At 42.0% G+C, this 17,678-nt stretch overlaps 1 protein-coding gene across 1 annotated transcript in view; it reads left to right on the top strand.

Moving 5' to 3' along the window:
* The window catches only part of fmn2b (formin 2b), a 451,369-nt gene that overhangs the window by 138,757 nt on the left and 294,934 nt on the right, over window positions 1-17,678 (top strand). Inside the window, exon 7 of the mRNA XM_060830804.1 lies at window positions 16,996-17,140. Within this exon, the coding sequence (XP_060686787.1) occupies window positions 16,996-17,140 (145 nt within the window). The remainder of the gene's footprint in view (window positions 1-16,995; window positions 17,141-17,678) is intronic.

Raw genomic sequence — 17,678 nt, forward strand, 5'->3', positions numbered from 1 at the left:
GCTGCAATGCCCAAAGTTTGCAGTAATGAAATGCACTCTAGTTGAGGTTGATAGATTACATTCAAAGGTCCACCATTACTTGCTTGCTTTGGTTTGTCTGCTTATAACAGCCAAGATTCTGTATGAGTTTTTTAATTTACTTGGCCTGCCTTAATATCTTCATTGAAGTGTGCACATGTACCCCCCCACCACCAGTCTATGACCCTTTTTCCCTCTCTAATTTAAAATTGTATCCTTTATATTCCTCCCTTCTTCCTACCAACGTATAGAACAATACAGTGCAGAACAGGCCCTTTTGGCACTCAATGTTACACCAACCTGTGAACTAATCTAAGCCCATCTCCCTACACTATCCCATCATCATCCTTATGCTTATCCAAGGACTCTTTTAAATGCCCCTAATTTGGCTGAGTTAACTACATTGGCAGGCAGGGCATTCCACGCCCTTACCACTGTCTGCATAAAGAACCTGCCTCTGACATCTATCTTAAATCTATCACCACTCCATTTACAGCTATGTCCCCTTGTATAAGCTGTTGTCATCTTCTAAGGAAAAAGACTCTCACTATCCACCCTATCTAATTCTCTGATCATCTTGTATGTCTCTATTAAATCCCCTATTAGCTGCCTTCTCTCCAATGAGAACAGATTGGAGTCTCTCAGCTTTTCCTCATAAGACCTTTCCTCCAGACCAGGCAACATCCTAATAAATCTCCTTTGCACCTTTTCCAATGCTTCCACATCCTTCCTGAAATATGGCAACCAGAACTGTACACAATATTCCATGTGAGGCCGACTAACTTTTTGTTAAGTTGCAGCATGGCATCACAGCTCTGGAACTCAATCCCTCTTCCAATGAAACTTAACACACCGTATGCTGCCTTAACAGCCCTATCAACCTGGGTGCCAACTTTCAGAGATCTGTGTACGTGAATGCCAAGATCTCTCTGCACATCCACACTACCAAGAATCTTTCCTTTAGCTCAATATTCTGCCTTGTTATTCTTCCCAAAGTGAATCTCCTCACATTTTTCTGCATTGAACTCCATTTGGCACATTTCAGCCCAATTCTGTCATTTATCTAAGTCCTCCTGCAACCTGTAACATTCTTCCACACTGTCCACCACTCCACCAACTTTAGTGTCATCTGCAAACTTACTAACCCATCCACTGATGCCTGCGTCCAAGTCATTTATAAAAATGACGAACAGCTGTTGTCCCAAAACAGATCCTTGTAGCACACCACTAGTAACCGGACTCCAGGTTGAATACTTTCTATCAAACACTACTTGCTGCTTTCTTACAGAAAGCCAGCTTCTAATCCAAACTGCTAAATCACCCTCAATGTCATACCTCCGCATTTTTCTCCAGTAGCCTACCATGTGGAACCTAATCAAAGACTTTTCTGAAGTCCATGTACACCACGTCAACTGCCCTACCCTCATCTACATACTTTGTCACCTTATCAAAAAACTTAATGATGTTCATGAGATGCGACCTACCCTTGACTAAACCATGTTGACTCTCTCTGTTGCTTGCTAGATGATTATAAATCCTATCTCTTAAAATCCTTTCCAAACCTTTCCTTACAAAAGACATAAGGATCAGTGGTCTATAATCACCTGGGTATAATCTCTACTGCCCTTCTTGAACAAGGGCACATTTGCAATCCTCCAGTCCTCTGGTACTATACCTGTAGACACTGATGACTCAAAAGATAAAGGCCAAAGACTCTGCCATCTCCTCCCTAGCTCCCCAGAATACATCCCATCTGACCCAGCGAACTTGTCTACTTTCATTCCTTCTGGAATTGATAAAACCTCCTCCTGACTAACCTCAATCCTTTCTAGTTTAATAGCCTGTATCTCAGTCTTCGCTACAATATTCTCCTTTTCCTGAGTGAAAACAGGTGAGAAATATTCATTTAGCACCTCTCCGATCTCCGCAGGGTCTACACACAACTTCCACTTCTGTCTTTGACTGGCCCTATTCCTACCCTAGTCATCCTTTTATTCCTCACATACCAATAGAAAGCTTTAGAGTTCTCCTTTATTCTACTTGCTAAAGACTGCTCATGTCCCCTCCTTGCTCCTCTTAACTGTCTCTGTAAATCCTTCCTAGCTAATCTGTAACCCTCCATCGTCTCATCTGAACCATCTCATCTCAACGTCCCATAAGCCTCCCTCTTCTGCTTAACAAGTGATACAATTTCTTGAGTAAACCATGGTTCCCTTACCTTATCACTTCCTCCCTGTCAGACGGGTATATACCTATCAAGGACACACAATGTCTATTCCTTAAACCAGCTCCACATTTCAATTGTCCCCATTCCCAGCATTTTGTTACCCCATTCTATGCTGCCTAAATCTTGCCTAATCACATTATAATTGCCCTTCCCCCATCTATAACTCTTGGCCTATGGCATGTACCTATCCCTTTCCATCGCTAAACTAAACATAACCAAGATCGGTCACTCCCTCAAGTGCTCACTACCACTAAATCAGAAACCTGGCCTGGTTCATTACCAAGCACCAGATCCGCTGTGGCCTCCCCTCTTGTTGGCCCTTTGACATACTGTGTCAGGAAATCCTCCTGCACACTTTGGACAAAACCTGATCCATCCAACATACTAGAGTTCTAGTATTTCCAGTCAATGTTGGGGAAGTTTAATTCCTCGATAATGACCACCCTGTTCCTTTCACTTCTATCCAGAACCATTTTGCCAATCCTCTCTTCCACCTCCCTGGAACTCTGCAGAGGCCTTGGGGAAAAAGAAAGCTTCCAACAGAATGACCTCCCCTCTTCTGTTTCTAGCCTCAGTCCATTCCACTTCAGTAAACGATTTCTCATCAAAATTTCTTTAAGCCTCTGTTATACTGTCCTTGACTAACAAAGCCACACCTCCCCCTCTTTTTATCACCTTCCCTGATCTTAATGAAAGACCCTGACCCTGCTCTATCCATGTCTCCAAAATGGCGACAACATCCAAGTCCCAGGTACCTATCCATGCTGCAGGCTCACCTACCTTATTTCGGATACTTCTGGCATTGAAATAGACACACTTCAACCAGTTTGCTGTCACCTAGCACACTCCTGTGACTGAGAAACCCTGTCCCTGTCCTCCCTCCTCAATCCTCCTGTGCACTGGAACTACACCTCAGATTCCCATCCCCCTGCTGAGTATAACACGGCCTCCTCTGTATGGGTTTCATTATAGCTATCCATATTCCTCTGAAGATTGTTGTCCTCCATGCAGTTTAATACTTTGTTTGGTGTCATCCACAAATTACAAAGCTGTTTCCTGAATAAATGTGTTCAAGTTATTAGTATAGGATGAGAAAATCTGTGGATCTCATACATAATTCTGCGGGACTCCCCTTATTTACATTCTAAAAACCACCATTCTGCACTATTGATTCCCAATACTCTGCCAACTTTGTTTATGCTGTTGCTTTCCCTTGTATCAAGGAGAAACTCATCTGACAAGCGTATTTATCAAATGCCTCTTGAAATTCCATAGACAACACTTCAGTTATGTTATCAACACTCTGTTACCTCATCAAAAAGACTCCATTAAGTATCAGCTTATATCTCTTGAAACACCTAGTTTCAGCTTAAGTGTTTAAGTGACCACAAAAACAATTCAGACCTGTAAAATAGTAGGCAATATTAGGCAAATCTGAAAAGCTTGCCAAAACATGTAGAATTACACAAGTAACCATAATAAATAATCCAGAAACCTGCCTGCAAATAGTTTGATATCCTTTTATCGTAATTCTGGTTTGCGTGTATATGGGTGTCCTTTCTATAGTTTAGATTTTTAAGAATGTTATTCATTTGTAGGACTTGGGCATCACTAGCTGGCCACATTGATAACCCATCCCTATTTGCCCTTGAGAAGATGGTGGTGAGCTGCCTTCTTGAATCGCTGCACTTGCTGTGGGTTGACCCACTATAGCAGTAGGGAGGGAATTCCAGGATTTTGACCCAACAACTGAAGGAACGGTGGTATATTTCCAAGTCAGGGTGGTGAGTGGCTTGGAGGGGAATTTGCAGGTGGTGGTATTCCTAAATACCTGCTGCTTTTGTCCTTCTAGATAGAGTTGGTCATGGATTTGGAAGATGCAGTCTAAGGATCTTTGAACTTCTGCAGTGGATTTCTTGTAGATAGTACACACTGCTGCTACTGAGCGCCAGTGGTGGAGGGATGGAATGTTTGTAGATGTGGTGACGGTTCTGGGGTTACTTTGTCCTGGATAGCGTCAAGCTTCTTTAGTGTTGTTGGAGCAATACCCATCCAGGCAAGTGGGGAGTATTCCATCACACTCCTTTCTTGTGCCTTGAGTTACTCGCTGCAGTATTCCTAGCCTCTGAACTGTTCTTGTAGCCACTGTGCTTACGTGATATGTCCAGTTGAGTTTTTGGTCAATGGGAACCCCAAGATGGTTGACAGTGCAGGATTTGGTGATGGTAATACCATTGGAGTGCCAAGGGGCATTGGGTAGAGTGTCTCTTATTGGTGATGGTCATTGTCTGGCATTTGTATGCCACTTGTCGACCCAAGCCTGGATATTGTCCAGATCTTGTTGCATTTGAGCACGGACTGCTTCCGTAGGTCTGTATTGATCATGGTGATATTGAGTAAGAAGCTTTGTTTAACTCACTAGATGCTAGCATTACCATTTTAATGTTGCACTTTGATACCTGTGGTCCTCCAATTCTGGCTGCTTGTGCAATTCCAATTTTACTCGTTGCAATATAAGTGAGGTACCCGTTGCCTGCCAAAGACATTAAATGCTGAATGATCCACCTTTCCAACTCCTATCCTTTTCATTTCATCTTATCTTTTGTCTGTCCTTTTTGCTCTCTTGTTTTCTTTCTGGTTAGCTGTCCTTCATATTTCTTTGTCTTTTTTGATTTTCTTCCTCCCCCCCCACCCCCCACCCCCACCCCCACCCCCACCCCCACCCAGCCCATACACCTTCAGATCTACTTGGATCCTAATTTCAGTCAACTATCTGAATAACTCAGTGCTAAATTTTGTGTAATCTTGTAAAATGCTTTGGGGCATTTTCATTACCTTTTATAAAGGAGCTGGACAAACACAACTGGCTTTTTGGTCCGAATAGGTGAAGGTTTTTAAAATAGTGCACATGTCAGATTTAGCATCCAAGAAAAAGATTTGAGTGAGTGAATCATTCACTGATATCGTTCACTGAATCATCCGCTGATATTATTTTGATTATATCATCCAAGAATTTATTTTTATTCAAATATTCATGACAAGAACCTTTTTTCATTTAAATAGTTGTGACTGGCATTTCAAAATGTGTGTAAGTGGAGAACGCTCAAGATATGGAAGGGAACGTAAATGGTTTAGCAATGTGATGTGGACGGATTTTGAATTGTATGTATTTAGTCATTTAGCCACTCATTAACACAGCAATCTATGATTTGAAAGTGGTTTAGCAATAGTAGTTTTGGAAGGAAGGCAAATAGAACAGGAACCGAACAGGTCAACTTCCACACAATTGTTACTGTGCAGGAGGAAACCCATTCTGCCAATTGTACCTACACTGGCTCTTCAAATGGGCATCATTACCTAATGCCAATCTCCTGCTGTTTCCACCCTCCCCGCCCATTTCTTCACACACTATAACCAGCCAATCACCACCTGAATGCCTCGATTGAGCCTGCTTCCACCAAATTTCCGGGCAGTGTACTCCATACCCTCACTATCTGTTGTGTAATAGTGTTTTTGTTCCCCTTCATGTTATCTTTGCTTCATTTACACATCTGTCAGTATACTTTTAACAAACCAGAGCAGCTTTTCCATATCTCCCCTCTCCAACCAGCTCATGATTTTGAAAACCTTTATCAGATCATTTCTTGGCTGTCTACTGTCCAAGAAGAGTCCCCATTTCTTCAATGTAACCTCATAACTGAAAATTTCTTGTACCTGAAGCCCCTCTTTTTGTTTTACTTTCTTTTATTAATTCAAGCGATAAGGGGGTTGCTGGCTAAGCAGCATTTATTGTCCATCCCTAATGGCCCAGAGGGCAGTTAGGAGTCAACCTGATTTGCTGTGGGTCTGGAGTCATATGTACACCAGATGGTCGCTTCCTTCCCTAAAGGACATTAACAAACCAGATGGGTTTTTTTCTGACAATCAACAATAGGAACATGATTGTCATTAGACTCTTAATTCCAAATTTTCATTTTATTGAATTCAAATTCCACTATCTGCTGTGGTGGGATTCACACCCAGGTCCCCAGATCATGAGCTGAGTCCTTGGATTAACAGTCCAGTGATAATACCACTAGGCCATCACCTCCCCGAATAAGATTACTTTCAGATAGTGGTGAACTACCTTTTGGAAAGGTTATGATGATTATGGCGAAATTTGATATTCTGCAAAAAAGTTAGTTTTTAGGGCCACCAAAAATATTTTTCAGCAGATATGAAGTTGGTAAGTCTCCAAAAATCCAGTTATGCCCAGTTCAGTGTAGTATAACTGTTCAAGTGATTTTATAGCAAGAATAATTGTGCAAGACTTGAAGTTCCTGTTAGTTCTATAATTGATGTTGACTTAGTCACCCTCTGGAGAAAGTAGAATCATTGGTAGCATCTTCTGGATTTTCCTCCTCCCTTGTTTTCGCGTGGAACCAAGAAAATGCTGTCGGTTATACTACAGCATTCTCTGAAAGTTTTGTTCCCAATATCCCCACAAAATGTGAGCCAAAATACTTCCTCAACTTTTATCCTGTCAATAACCATGATACATCTCACAAGTGTACAGCTCAAACATTAAATAGGGTAATTGATCCCAAATGGAGAGTGTAGACCGTGGAAATGGATTCTGAGGACTGTGCAATATTATCACGTCTGTAAAAGCACAGGCACGTCAGGTCAGGTTTTGATCCAGATCAGTTTTGTTTATGTGCAGTACTGAAAGGCAGTCTTGTTGTTTGCATTAAATTGGCTTCTGCGCTCTCAATTTTGTCGGGGATTATGGCTTTCAAGGGTCATTAACATAGTCTATTTGCAAAGAAGTTTGTGCCCTCGTTGATCTTGCATCATTAGTTCAGCGCTGTCTCTTGGTGTTTTGGAAACATAACAAAGGCAAAGAGGGAAATTAAATCATGTTGTCGCATATGAGCACTGATGTGGTATGAATTAGTTTCAGTAATCATTTATTGCAGTTTGAGCAGCAGGCAGTGGCAAACCAGACCATGCTTGAAAACTGATGCATAGGATGACAGACAGACAGACAGCCTTTCCCTGCTCCAATTTGTGCCTACACGTGTAATAATGCAGTGCTACTGTTCAGTATCTGAAACCTGAATGTTGCGTGCTTGCGTTGACCGATTCATCTGCCACATTGCTGATGTAAAGTAGCAAAAAGGATGGCTTACAAAAAGGAAAGGGGAAATATTCAGCAGCAACAAAAATAGAAATTACTGGAAAAATTCAGATCTGGCAGCATCTGTGGAGAGAAAGCAGAGTTAACATTTCGTGTCCAGTGACTCTTCAAAACCCCCTGCTTTAGATATATTGAACAACCCTGGCAGCATTTTGAGAGGGGAACAGTTAAAATTTCAGGTTAAGGTCTTTTCATCAGAATGGTGAGAAAAGAAGTAACAACTTTTATGTTAAGTAGGGAGGATGAAGAAACTAATCGAAATGTCGATGAAGGATGGAGGGGAATACAGGAGATTCCTAAATGATTTTATGGGACAGAAACAAAGGGAGAAGTGGTGGGACAAAAATAAACCAACGTGAGATAGGTGCAGAGGAGTTGTGAGTGGCAGAATACTGAACAGCTGCTTTATGAAAGCATACGAGAAAAGCAAGGTGAAGATCAAAAATTACAAAGGAAAAGAAGCAAGATCGGACAAGGAAGGATAAAGGATTGAGATTATGATCTGAAATTGTTAAAGTTGATAAATCTGGAAAATTACCATATGTCTGAGGTTTTGGTCTTCAAGCTTGATTTGCACTTCTATGGAATGGTTGGTTCTGACCGGTTTACATAATTTATCCTTGTAGTACACATTTTGCCTTTTTGTAAATTTATTTAATTTACAAAATTGTACCCTTCAGTTACAATCTTCCATGTGTCGATCCAAGAGTTGCTAAAATGTTCCTAATGTATCTGACTCTACTATGACTGCTGACAGTGCATTCAGTGCACCCACTACTCTGTGTAAAGAACCTACTTCTGACATCTTCCCTAAATCTTCCTCCATCACCTTTAAAATTAATCCCCTTCATGATTGCCATTTCTGACCTGGAAAGAAATCTCTGGCTATCCACTCTATCTACGCCTCATTATTATGTCTACCTCTATCCAGTCACCACTTGTCCTTCATTGGTCCAATGAGAAATGCCGTATTTCCCTCAACCTTTCTTCCTAAGACCTGCCCTCCAGTCCGGGCAGCATCCTGGAAAATCTCCTCTGCACCCTATCTAAAGCTTCCACATCTTTCCTACAATGAGGCAATCAAAACTGAACTCAATATTCCAAGTGTGGTCTAACCAAGGCTTTATAGAGTTGCAGCATAACCTTGTAGCTCTTGAACTCAACACTTACAAATGAAAGCCAATACAGCATATGCCGCCTTGACAACCCTAACAAGTTGGGTAGGAACTTTGAGGGATACCTGGACAAGGACCCCAAGGTTCCTCTGTTTCTCAACATTGCCAAGAATCCTGCCTTTAACCCTGTGTTCTGCATTCAAATTTGACCTTTGAAAGTGAATTGCTTCATACTTTTCCAGATTGGATTTCATCTGCCACTTCTCAGCCCAGTTCTGCATCCTGTCAATGTCCCTTTGCAGCTACAACAACCCTCCACACTAACCACCACTCCACCAACTTTCATGTCATCAGCAAACTTAGTAACCCACCCTTCTACTTCCTCATCCAAGTCATTTATAAAAATCACAAAGAGCAGAGGTCACAGAACAGATCCCTGTGGAACACTGCTGGTAACCGAGCTCCAGGCTGAATACTTGCCATCTGCCATGATCAAATTCTGTATCCAGACAGCTAGATGTCCTTGTATCCCATGCCTCCTTACTTTCTGAATGAGCCTACCATTGGGCAACCTTATCAAACGCCTTGCTAACACCCATGTACACCACTCCACTGTTCTACCTTCATCAGTGTGTTTTCTCACATGCTCAAAGAATTCAGTCAGGTTTGTGAAGCATGACCTGCCCCCCTCAAAAACATGCTGACTATCTCTAATCAAACTTTGGTTTTCCAAGTAATCATAAATCCTGTCTGTCAGAATCCTCTCCAGTACTTTACCCACCACAGATATGAGACTGACTGGTTTAGAATTCCCAAGATTATCCTTGTTCCATTTCTTGAAAAAAGGGAATAACCTTTGTCACCCTCCAATCATCTGGCACTACTCCAGTGGACAATGATGTAAAGATCATCGCCAACGGTGCAGCAAACTCTTGCTTCCTGGAGAAACCTCGGGTATATCCCATCTGGCCCAGGTGATTTATCTATAATTTATGATTTTCAAAATTTTCAGCATATCCTCCTTCGTAATATCAATTTGTTCAAGTCTGTCAGTCTGTTTCAAGCTGTCCTCAGAAATGTCAAGTTCCCTCTCAATAGTGAATACCAAAGCAAAGTATTCAATAAGGAACACCCCTATCTCCTTCGACTTCAGGCACAAGTTCTGTCCACACTCTAACCAACCTCTTGTTCCTCACATAAGTGTAGAAGGCCTTAGGGTTTTTTAATCCAACCAGCTAAAGCTTTTTCATGCCCCTTTCTAGCTCTCCTAAGTCCATTCAGTATCTTCCTGGCCACTTTGTAATCCTCTAAATCCCCTTGTGATCCTTGCTTTCTCAACCAAAAGTAAGCTTCCTTCTTCCTCTTGACTAGATATTCCACATCCCTTGTCACCCAAGGTTCTTTCACACTACCATCCCTTCCTTGCCTTGGTGGGTCAAAACTGTCCAGCACCATCAGTATGTGCTGCCTAAATAACCTCCACACTTGTGCATTTCCCTGAGAACATCTGTTCCCAATTTAGCTGCTTCAATTCCTGCCTAAGAGCATGGTAATTCCCTCTCCCTGAATTAAATACTTTCCAATACCATCTCTTCCTATCCTTTTCCATGAGTATAATAAGTTCAAGAAATGCTCTCCTGCCAAGAGATCTGATACCTGACCTGGTTCATTGCCAAGCACCAAATCCAATATGGCCACCCCTCTGGTCGGCCTATCTACATACTGCATCAGGAATCCTTCTTGGACACACCCTGGAAAAAAAAACTGCTCCATCCAAACTATTTGAACTAACGAGGTGCTTATCAATATTAGGGAAGTTAAAGTCATCCATGACAACAGCACTGTTACTTCAACACCTTTCCAAAATCTGCTTCCCAATCTGCCCCTCAGTGTCTCTATTGCTATTGGGGGTCTGTTAAAAACTCCCAATAAAGTGACTGCCCCTTTCCTGTTTCTGACTTTGTCCCATACTGATTCTGTAGACAAACCCTCCTTGACGACCTCCCTTTCTGCAGCTGTGATACTAGCCCTGAGTAGCAATGCCACTCCTCCACCTCTTTTACACTCCATGCCATTCCTTTTGAAATATGTAGACCTTGGAACATCCAACCAACACTTCTGACCCTGTGATATCCAAGTCTCTGTAGTGGCCATGACATCATAGTTCTAACTACTGATCCATGCTCTGAGTTCATCACCCTTATTCCTAATACTTGCATTAAATTAGACACACTGCAACCCATCACACTGACTGCACCTTTGCCTTATCAAGTGCATATTAAAATAGCCTTGGCCAAAAAAAAATAGTGTGATCAAGGTTTGTGCGAAGATATGTAGCTCGGGTGCTTGTTGTTGTGATTCTGTTCGCCGAGCTGGAGGTTTTTGTTGCAAACGTTTCGTCCCCTGGCTAGGCGACATCATCTGTGCTTTGGAGCCTCCTGCGAAGCGCTTCTTTGATGTTTCTTCCGGTATTTATAGTGGTCTGTCCTTGCCGCTTCCGGTTGTCAGTTTCAGCTGTCCGCTTTAGTGGTTGGTATATTGGGTCCAGGTCGATGTGTTTGTTGATGGAGTTTGTGGATGAATGCCATGCCTCTAGGAATTCCCTGGCTGTTCTTTGTCTGGCTTGCCCTATGATAGTGGTGTTGTCCCAGTCAACTGGGACAACACCACTATCATAGGGCAAGCCAGACAGAGAACAACCAGGGAATTCCTAGAGGCATGGCATTCATCCACAAACTCCATCAACAAACACATCGACCTGGACCCAATATACCAACCACTACAGCGGACAGCTGAAACTGACAACCGAAAGCGGCAAGGACAGACCACTATAAATACCGGAAGAAACATCAAAGAAGCGCTTCGCAGGAGGCTCCACAGCACTGATGATGTCGCCTAGCCAGGGGACGAAACGTTTGCAACAAAAACTTCCAGCTCGGCGAACAGAACCACAAAAAAAAGGTTGAATTCAGAGGTTCTTTTAAATAGATTAAAGGAAAAAGAATAATTAGAATGAGAATAGCAACCCTCAGGGGCCAAAGTAGGCATGTATGTGTAGAATTGCAGGGAATTGGCAAGGTCCTCAATGAATATTGCTCCTGTATTTACAATGGAGAAAGATGTGAAGACTTGGGAACTTGGGGAAGTTAATGGTAACATCTTGGACAGGCCATTATCACAGTAGAAGTGGTATTAGATGTATTAGAATGTACGAAAGTTCTGGATGTAAGTTTGCTGTCTGAGCTGGAAGGTTCGTTTTCAGATGTTTCGTCACCGTACTGGGTAACATCATCAGTGTGCTTCCGATGATGCACTAGGGTTATGCGCTGCTTTCTATTTGTGTTTTGGTTTCCTTGAGTTGGTGATGTCATTTCCTGTTCTTTTTCTGAGGGTTGTAGATGTAGTCCAAATCGATACAGTTCCGGTTGGAATGCCATGCTTCTAGGAATTCTCTTGCATGTCTCTCCTTGGCTTGTCCCAGGATGGGTGTGTTATCCCAGTCTAAGTGGTGTCCTTCCTCACCTGTATGTAAGGGTACTAGTGAGAGTGGTTATGTCTTTTTGTGTCTAGTTGATGTATGAACGTGGATAAATCTCCTGGTCCTGACTAAATGTATCCAAGAACACTGCAAGAGACTAGAGAATAAATTGCAGAGGGCCTGGCTGTTATTTTTGCATCGTCATTAGCTACGGGTGAAATTCTGGAAGACTGGAGGGTAGCGAATGTTGTGACCTTATGAAGGTCTGCAAAGAAAAGCCTGGGAGCTATAGACTAGTAAACCTATAACATATGTTACGTGAGAAGGTTCTGAGAGATAAGGTATACATGCATTTAGAAAGACAGGGTTTGAATAGGAGTATTCAACATGCTTTGTGTGTGGGAGATCATGCCTCACAAATATGTTAAGAGTTCCTTGAAGTAACTAGGAAGGGTGATAGATGTAGTCTGCATGGATTTGAGTAAGACCTTTGATAAGGTTCCACATGGTAGGCTGCTCTGGAAGGTTAGATCATATGGAATCCAGGGGAGATGGCAAATTGGATGCTTGATTGGCTTGATGATAGGAAGCAGAGGGTGATAGTGGAAAGATGCTCGTCAGGCTGGAGGCCTGTGACTAGTGGAGTGTCTCAGGGGTTGATGCTGGGCCCTTTGCTGTTTATTATCTATATCAATGACTTGGATGAGAATGTCCAAGGTATGATTAGTAGATTTGTCCATGATACCACCTCTTTTAGTGTCATCTACAGTGAGACTGGTATTGAAGTAGGACCTTGATCAGCTGGGGACATGGGCCAAGCAATGCCAAATAGAGTTTAATACAGGTAAGTGAGAGGTCTTGCATTTTGGAAAGTCAAATCAAGGTAAGAGTTTCATGGTGAATGGTAAGGCCTTTAAGGAGTGTAGTGAAACAGAGGGACCTTTGGGGTTCAGGTGTATGGTTCTCTGGAGATAGACAGGGCAGTGAAGAAGGCTTTTGGCACGCTGGTCTTAATCAGTCAAGACATTCAGTATAGAATTTGGCAAGTTCTATTGCAATTTTACAGGATGTTGGTGAGGCTGCACTTGGCAGATTGTATTCAGTTTTGGTCACCTTGCTATAGGAAGGGTGTTATTAAATTGGAAAGAGTGCAGAAGAAATATACAAGGATGTTGCCAGGACTCAATCTTCAGGTTATATGGAGAGGTTGGATAAGCTAGGACTTTTTTCTTTAGAACGTGGGAGACTGAGGGGGGATCTTCTCGAAGTGTATAAGAAGCATGGATAGGGTGGATGCACTCAGTTGTTTTTTCCCAGGGTTGGGAAATGGAGGACTAGATGGCATCAGTTAGAGGGGAAGAGTAAAAGGGAACGTGATGGGCTTTTTGTTTTACATCAAGGGTGGTATGCATATGAAATGAGCTGCCAGTGGTAGTGGTTGAGGCAGGTACATTAACAACATTTCAAAGGCATTTGGATAAATAGATGGAAAGGAAAGATTTTAGAAGAATGTGGGCCAAGTGCTGGGAAATGAGGGTTTGTGTGGCTGGACATTTTGTTCGGCATGGACTAGTTTGGGCCCAAGGGCCTGTCTCTGTGCTTGGACTCTATAACGCTATCAAATTACTGTTTGTACCCCCCGTTTTTGACATGAAAACCCCTCACTGGTGTTTAATTTGCCAAAGAATCCCATATACACATGCACATTACGACCCGCTCTCTGCAGGACTGCTGTTGTTATCTGAAACCATCCACACTCACTCCCTGTTTCACGGAGTCATAATATTTGAGTCACTGTCGAAAGATGGTTCCCTCAGTTTTTCGAGAATCCTTGCACTGACCTTCCGGAATAAGGTCCTCATTGATTTTGCATCCCAGCCTGTCCAGCACAAGTCTTCTGGAGTCTTTACCCACAGGATTTGTCCCTTTTAACAGGAACCATATTGCCTCCCATGCTTTGCCAGGTATTTTTCAAGGGACCAGCTGTTGTCTTTTTTTCTACAAGAGCTTTTTTCTACTGTCCAACATTCCAGTCAATGGTGCTCTGTACACAGTAAAAACAGCTCCTGTTGGTTTTTGCTTTCGGATATGAATATTTCACAACTCTTTGTAGTCGATCTCGACAAGAGCCTCTGTGTTTATGATACACAGGCGTGTTATTGCATAGAAATCCGAACAGATCACATGATTCATTTGATTTTACCTTTATTTTAAGGAGGGCCCAAAGTGTCATACAAAAATCTGGCAGTCGCAACACCAGGGCAGTCAAGTGATGAATCAGAATGCACCAATTTGTCAGTGAGCTGAGGAAGAATCGGAGCTAGCATAAGGAATGTTCACTTTTTATTTAAACAAAGTGATGACTTGCAAGGGTAGTGGAAGTAGATTGAATAGTAACATTCAAAAGATAATTGAGTAAATACCAGAAGGAATCAAAATGAATGTTTTGGAGAATGGGCATGGGAAATTATTTATTAATGGGGTACAAGCTTCTCTGTCTAGGCCAGTTTTGCCCATTCTTAATTGCCCTTGCAAAGATAAAGTCCAAGTGGTAGTGTCACTATCTCTTGAGCTAGGAGCCCTAAGTTGAAATGGTGTGTAATATCGTCTCTGAGCAGGTTGGTTAGAAAATATCCAAAAAGATGAAGGACTCGAACTGTTCCCTTCCATGTGATGTAGGTACACCCACAGGAATGTTCTGGAGAGGTTGCAGATTTTCAAGGTGCTTTAAAAGGAATTTTGGTGAGTTGTTGTAGTGCGGTTTGTAGTGTATTGCTGCTGATGCTGGAGTGCACCTTGAAAGTGTTCGGTGTGTTAATCGAGTGGGCTGCTTTCTCCCTATCAATCTGAACTAGGTTTACCGTCACACGGGTACAGTGAAAAGTCTACAAGTTGCCAAGTTTGGCACCATCTTGGGTACAAAGCAGAGAAATAAGAAACAAAGTTTAAAATAGATAAACATTACAGTCCTTCCTAAAAGGAACAAAAACAAAGAAGCAACTGTTAACAGATCAATACCACTGTCTGTAAGGGTCTGGCCATGCTGGTCTTGCACTCTTCTCAGTGCTCAACACTGTCCCCTACACACCGCCCCCCAACTGCTTTGGGTGTGTCCTTGTCCCCACTGCTGCCCTCAGGCAGCTTGTTCTCGTTGCCTTACAGCCTGATCATGTTACTCTTGCCACTGGTCACATCAGGCTGCGTCTTTTGTCGTTGCTGCTGAACAGCGCGTTTTTAAAAAAAAAGGAAGATGGAAGAGAAAAGGAAAAAGAAGGTCGTGGATGCTGATGACGCTGCCATCTCCAGCACATCCATGTAATTCTATTCTCTGCCCTCCTCAGTACTAGTCTCATCAATCTCCTCTGTACCTTATTCCAAGTCTTCACAACTTTTCAAATGTGTGACACCTGGAACTAGTCACAATCCTGTCGCTGGGGGATAGGATTGTGACGCCAGTGCTACGTAAAATTGATTAATCGGCTGTAAAGAGTGGAGAGTATTCCATCGCACTGTTGACCTTTGGTTATGGTGAATAGGCTTTAGGGAGTTAGAACTTGGCACAAAATTCCCAGTTTATGATCTGCTCTTGGAACCATTGTATTTATATAGCTTGTCCAGTTCAGTTTATCATCAATGGTAGTAGAACATTTAGTGAGGACATTGATAGTAGAACATTTAGTGATGGTAGTAGCATTGAATGGTATGGAATGATTGATTGGATTCTCCTGTTGGAGGTTGTCACTTCCTGGCGTTTGTGTGGCATAAATGTTACTTGCCACTTATCGTCCCAATCGGAATGAGTCCAGGTGTTGTTGCATTTAGACATGACTGCTGAAGTACCTGGAGTTGTAAACTTTGCTGAACGTTGCATAATCATCAGCAAGAATCCCAATTTTAGATCTTATAGAGGGAAGATTACAGCTGAAGATGGGTGGGCCGACGTTGTGAGTTTTGATTTGGAGTCAGAGGGGCTAAGGGTGTGGAAAAGTCTTTGTTGTTTCAGATTAGACCAAAACAGTGGAAAGTGGCTAAAGTTGTTGATCAATAACTGGAGTCCCAGCATATCATTGCTGGATTTGCTTTAGGTAGTGTCTATATATAATCATCTTCAGCTGCTTCAATAATACCTGAACAGGAAAGTTTCAAGAGCCAGAACAGACGCAATGGACTGTTATTATTTTCTCCATAATCTACGCTTGTGAAAATTTGGGCAATTTTGTAAACTTGCAGTATTGGGAGTTTGAGCAGGAGATCCAGAAATGAAGTACTGATCCACATAATGCTTTCAGCTGCAGATCTACTAGCAGCTGCCATTTCAGCTCCAGAATTCTTAACAATTTTTATTGCTGCCTAACTATTGCTTTACATTCCATTTTATCCAAAGTGAATGCAAATAAAATATTTTGCTGCACTGCTCAGTTGATAGTTTAGCTGTGAAGGAGGTTTTTGGTAGAATCCCAAATTTCAGTTTTTTGAGTTTAATTCCATGTATTTCAGTTTTGTTTTATTTCAAAAGAAAAAGTGAAATGCTAAATAGCTAATTATTTTTTTCCTGACAATATGTCCCGACTGCTGCTGTTTTGGAAGTAGTTTTTGTTTTGGTGTTGGATATCATGTTCAACATCTGCGATCTATTCTGTTAAGGCATGATGTAATGACTGGAGGATTACCAGGGTTTAATCTGCAGCCAGCTGCTGGAAACACTTCCTTAAAAGTTTTTAACCTGAAGAGTTTTTTAATCGATTAGTGAAATAGCAATTGCTGGTTTCCCATTACATTGCCCGATTGCAAAACTTCCTTGTCTCGTTTATGCTGAGATGCTAAAATAAAGCATTCACCTTACAACTGCCCATGAGTGCCTGGAATGATATTCCTTAAATAATTTGCAAGTCAGCACTTGATTGTTCTTCAAATCAAGAAATTTTTGATTTTAAGAATATTCCTGATCTAAAGCGAATTTTTGTTTTGTTTTATATAGGGAAACGGAAACCTTGCCAATTTGGGCAGCACTCGAAGAGCCCTCCATTAATATCCAGGAGCTGGAAAACTACTTTTCAAAATCAGCTGTCAAGGAGAGGAAGAAGCCGATTTTGGATACCTACAGCAAAACAAAAACCAAACAGGTAATGATCTTCTCCTTCGCAGAAATTCTTTTTTCTACAGTGTGAAAGCAGGTCCTTTGGCCCAACAAGTTCACACTGACCCTCTGAAGAATCATCCACCTACCCTATATTTACTCCTAACTTAATGCAACTAACCTGCACACTCCTGAACACTATGGCAATTTAGCATGTCCAATTCACCTAACCTGCACATTTCTGGTTTGTGGGAGGAAACTGGAGCACCCGGAGGAAACCCACGCAGACTGAGCTCATGTACAGTACAATATTAAATATTGCCTTTCTTTCCAAAGAGCAAATAATCTTGGGTTAGGTATGCGTGATAGGCCATTTGAGGAGCTCTGAGGAATGAGCACAGCTGCATGTAGTTGAATGTTTCCCTTTCCAATATTGGCTGGTCACCCTGTCTTTCTCCCATTGTTTTGAAATTTCCAGCATTCCAATGTTGATGTCTCTGGACTAACCCAAAGTTTGAATATGCTTGCATCCGAAATGCCCTGTTTCTGTCGGTCATCTCTGTCAAGACACACTGACATCTGAT

This window comes from Hemiscyllium ocellatum, chromosome 10, assembly GCF_020745735.1.
Source record: "Hemiscyllium ocellatum isolate sHemOce1 chromosome 10, sHemOce1.pat.X.cur, whole genome shotgun sequence".
NCBI classification, from domain to species: Eukaryota; Metazoa; Chordata; class Chondrichthyes; order Orectolobiformes; family Hemiscylliidae; genus Hemiscyllium; species Hemiscyllium ocellatum.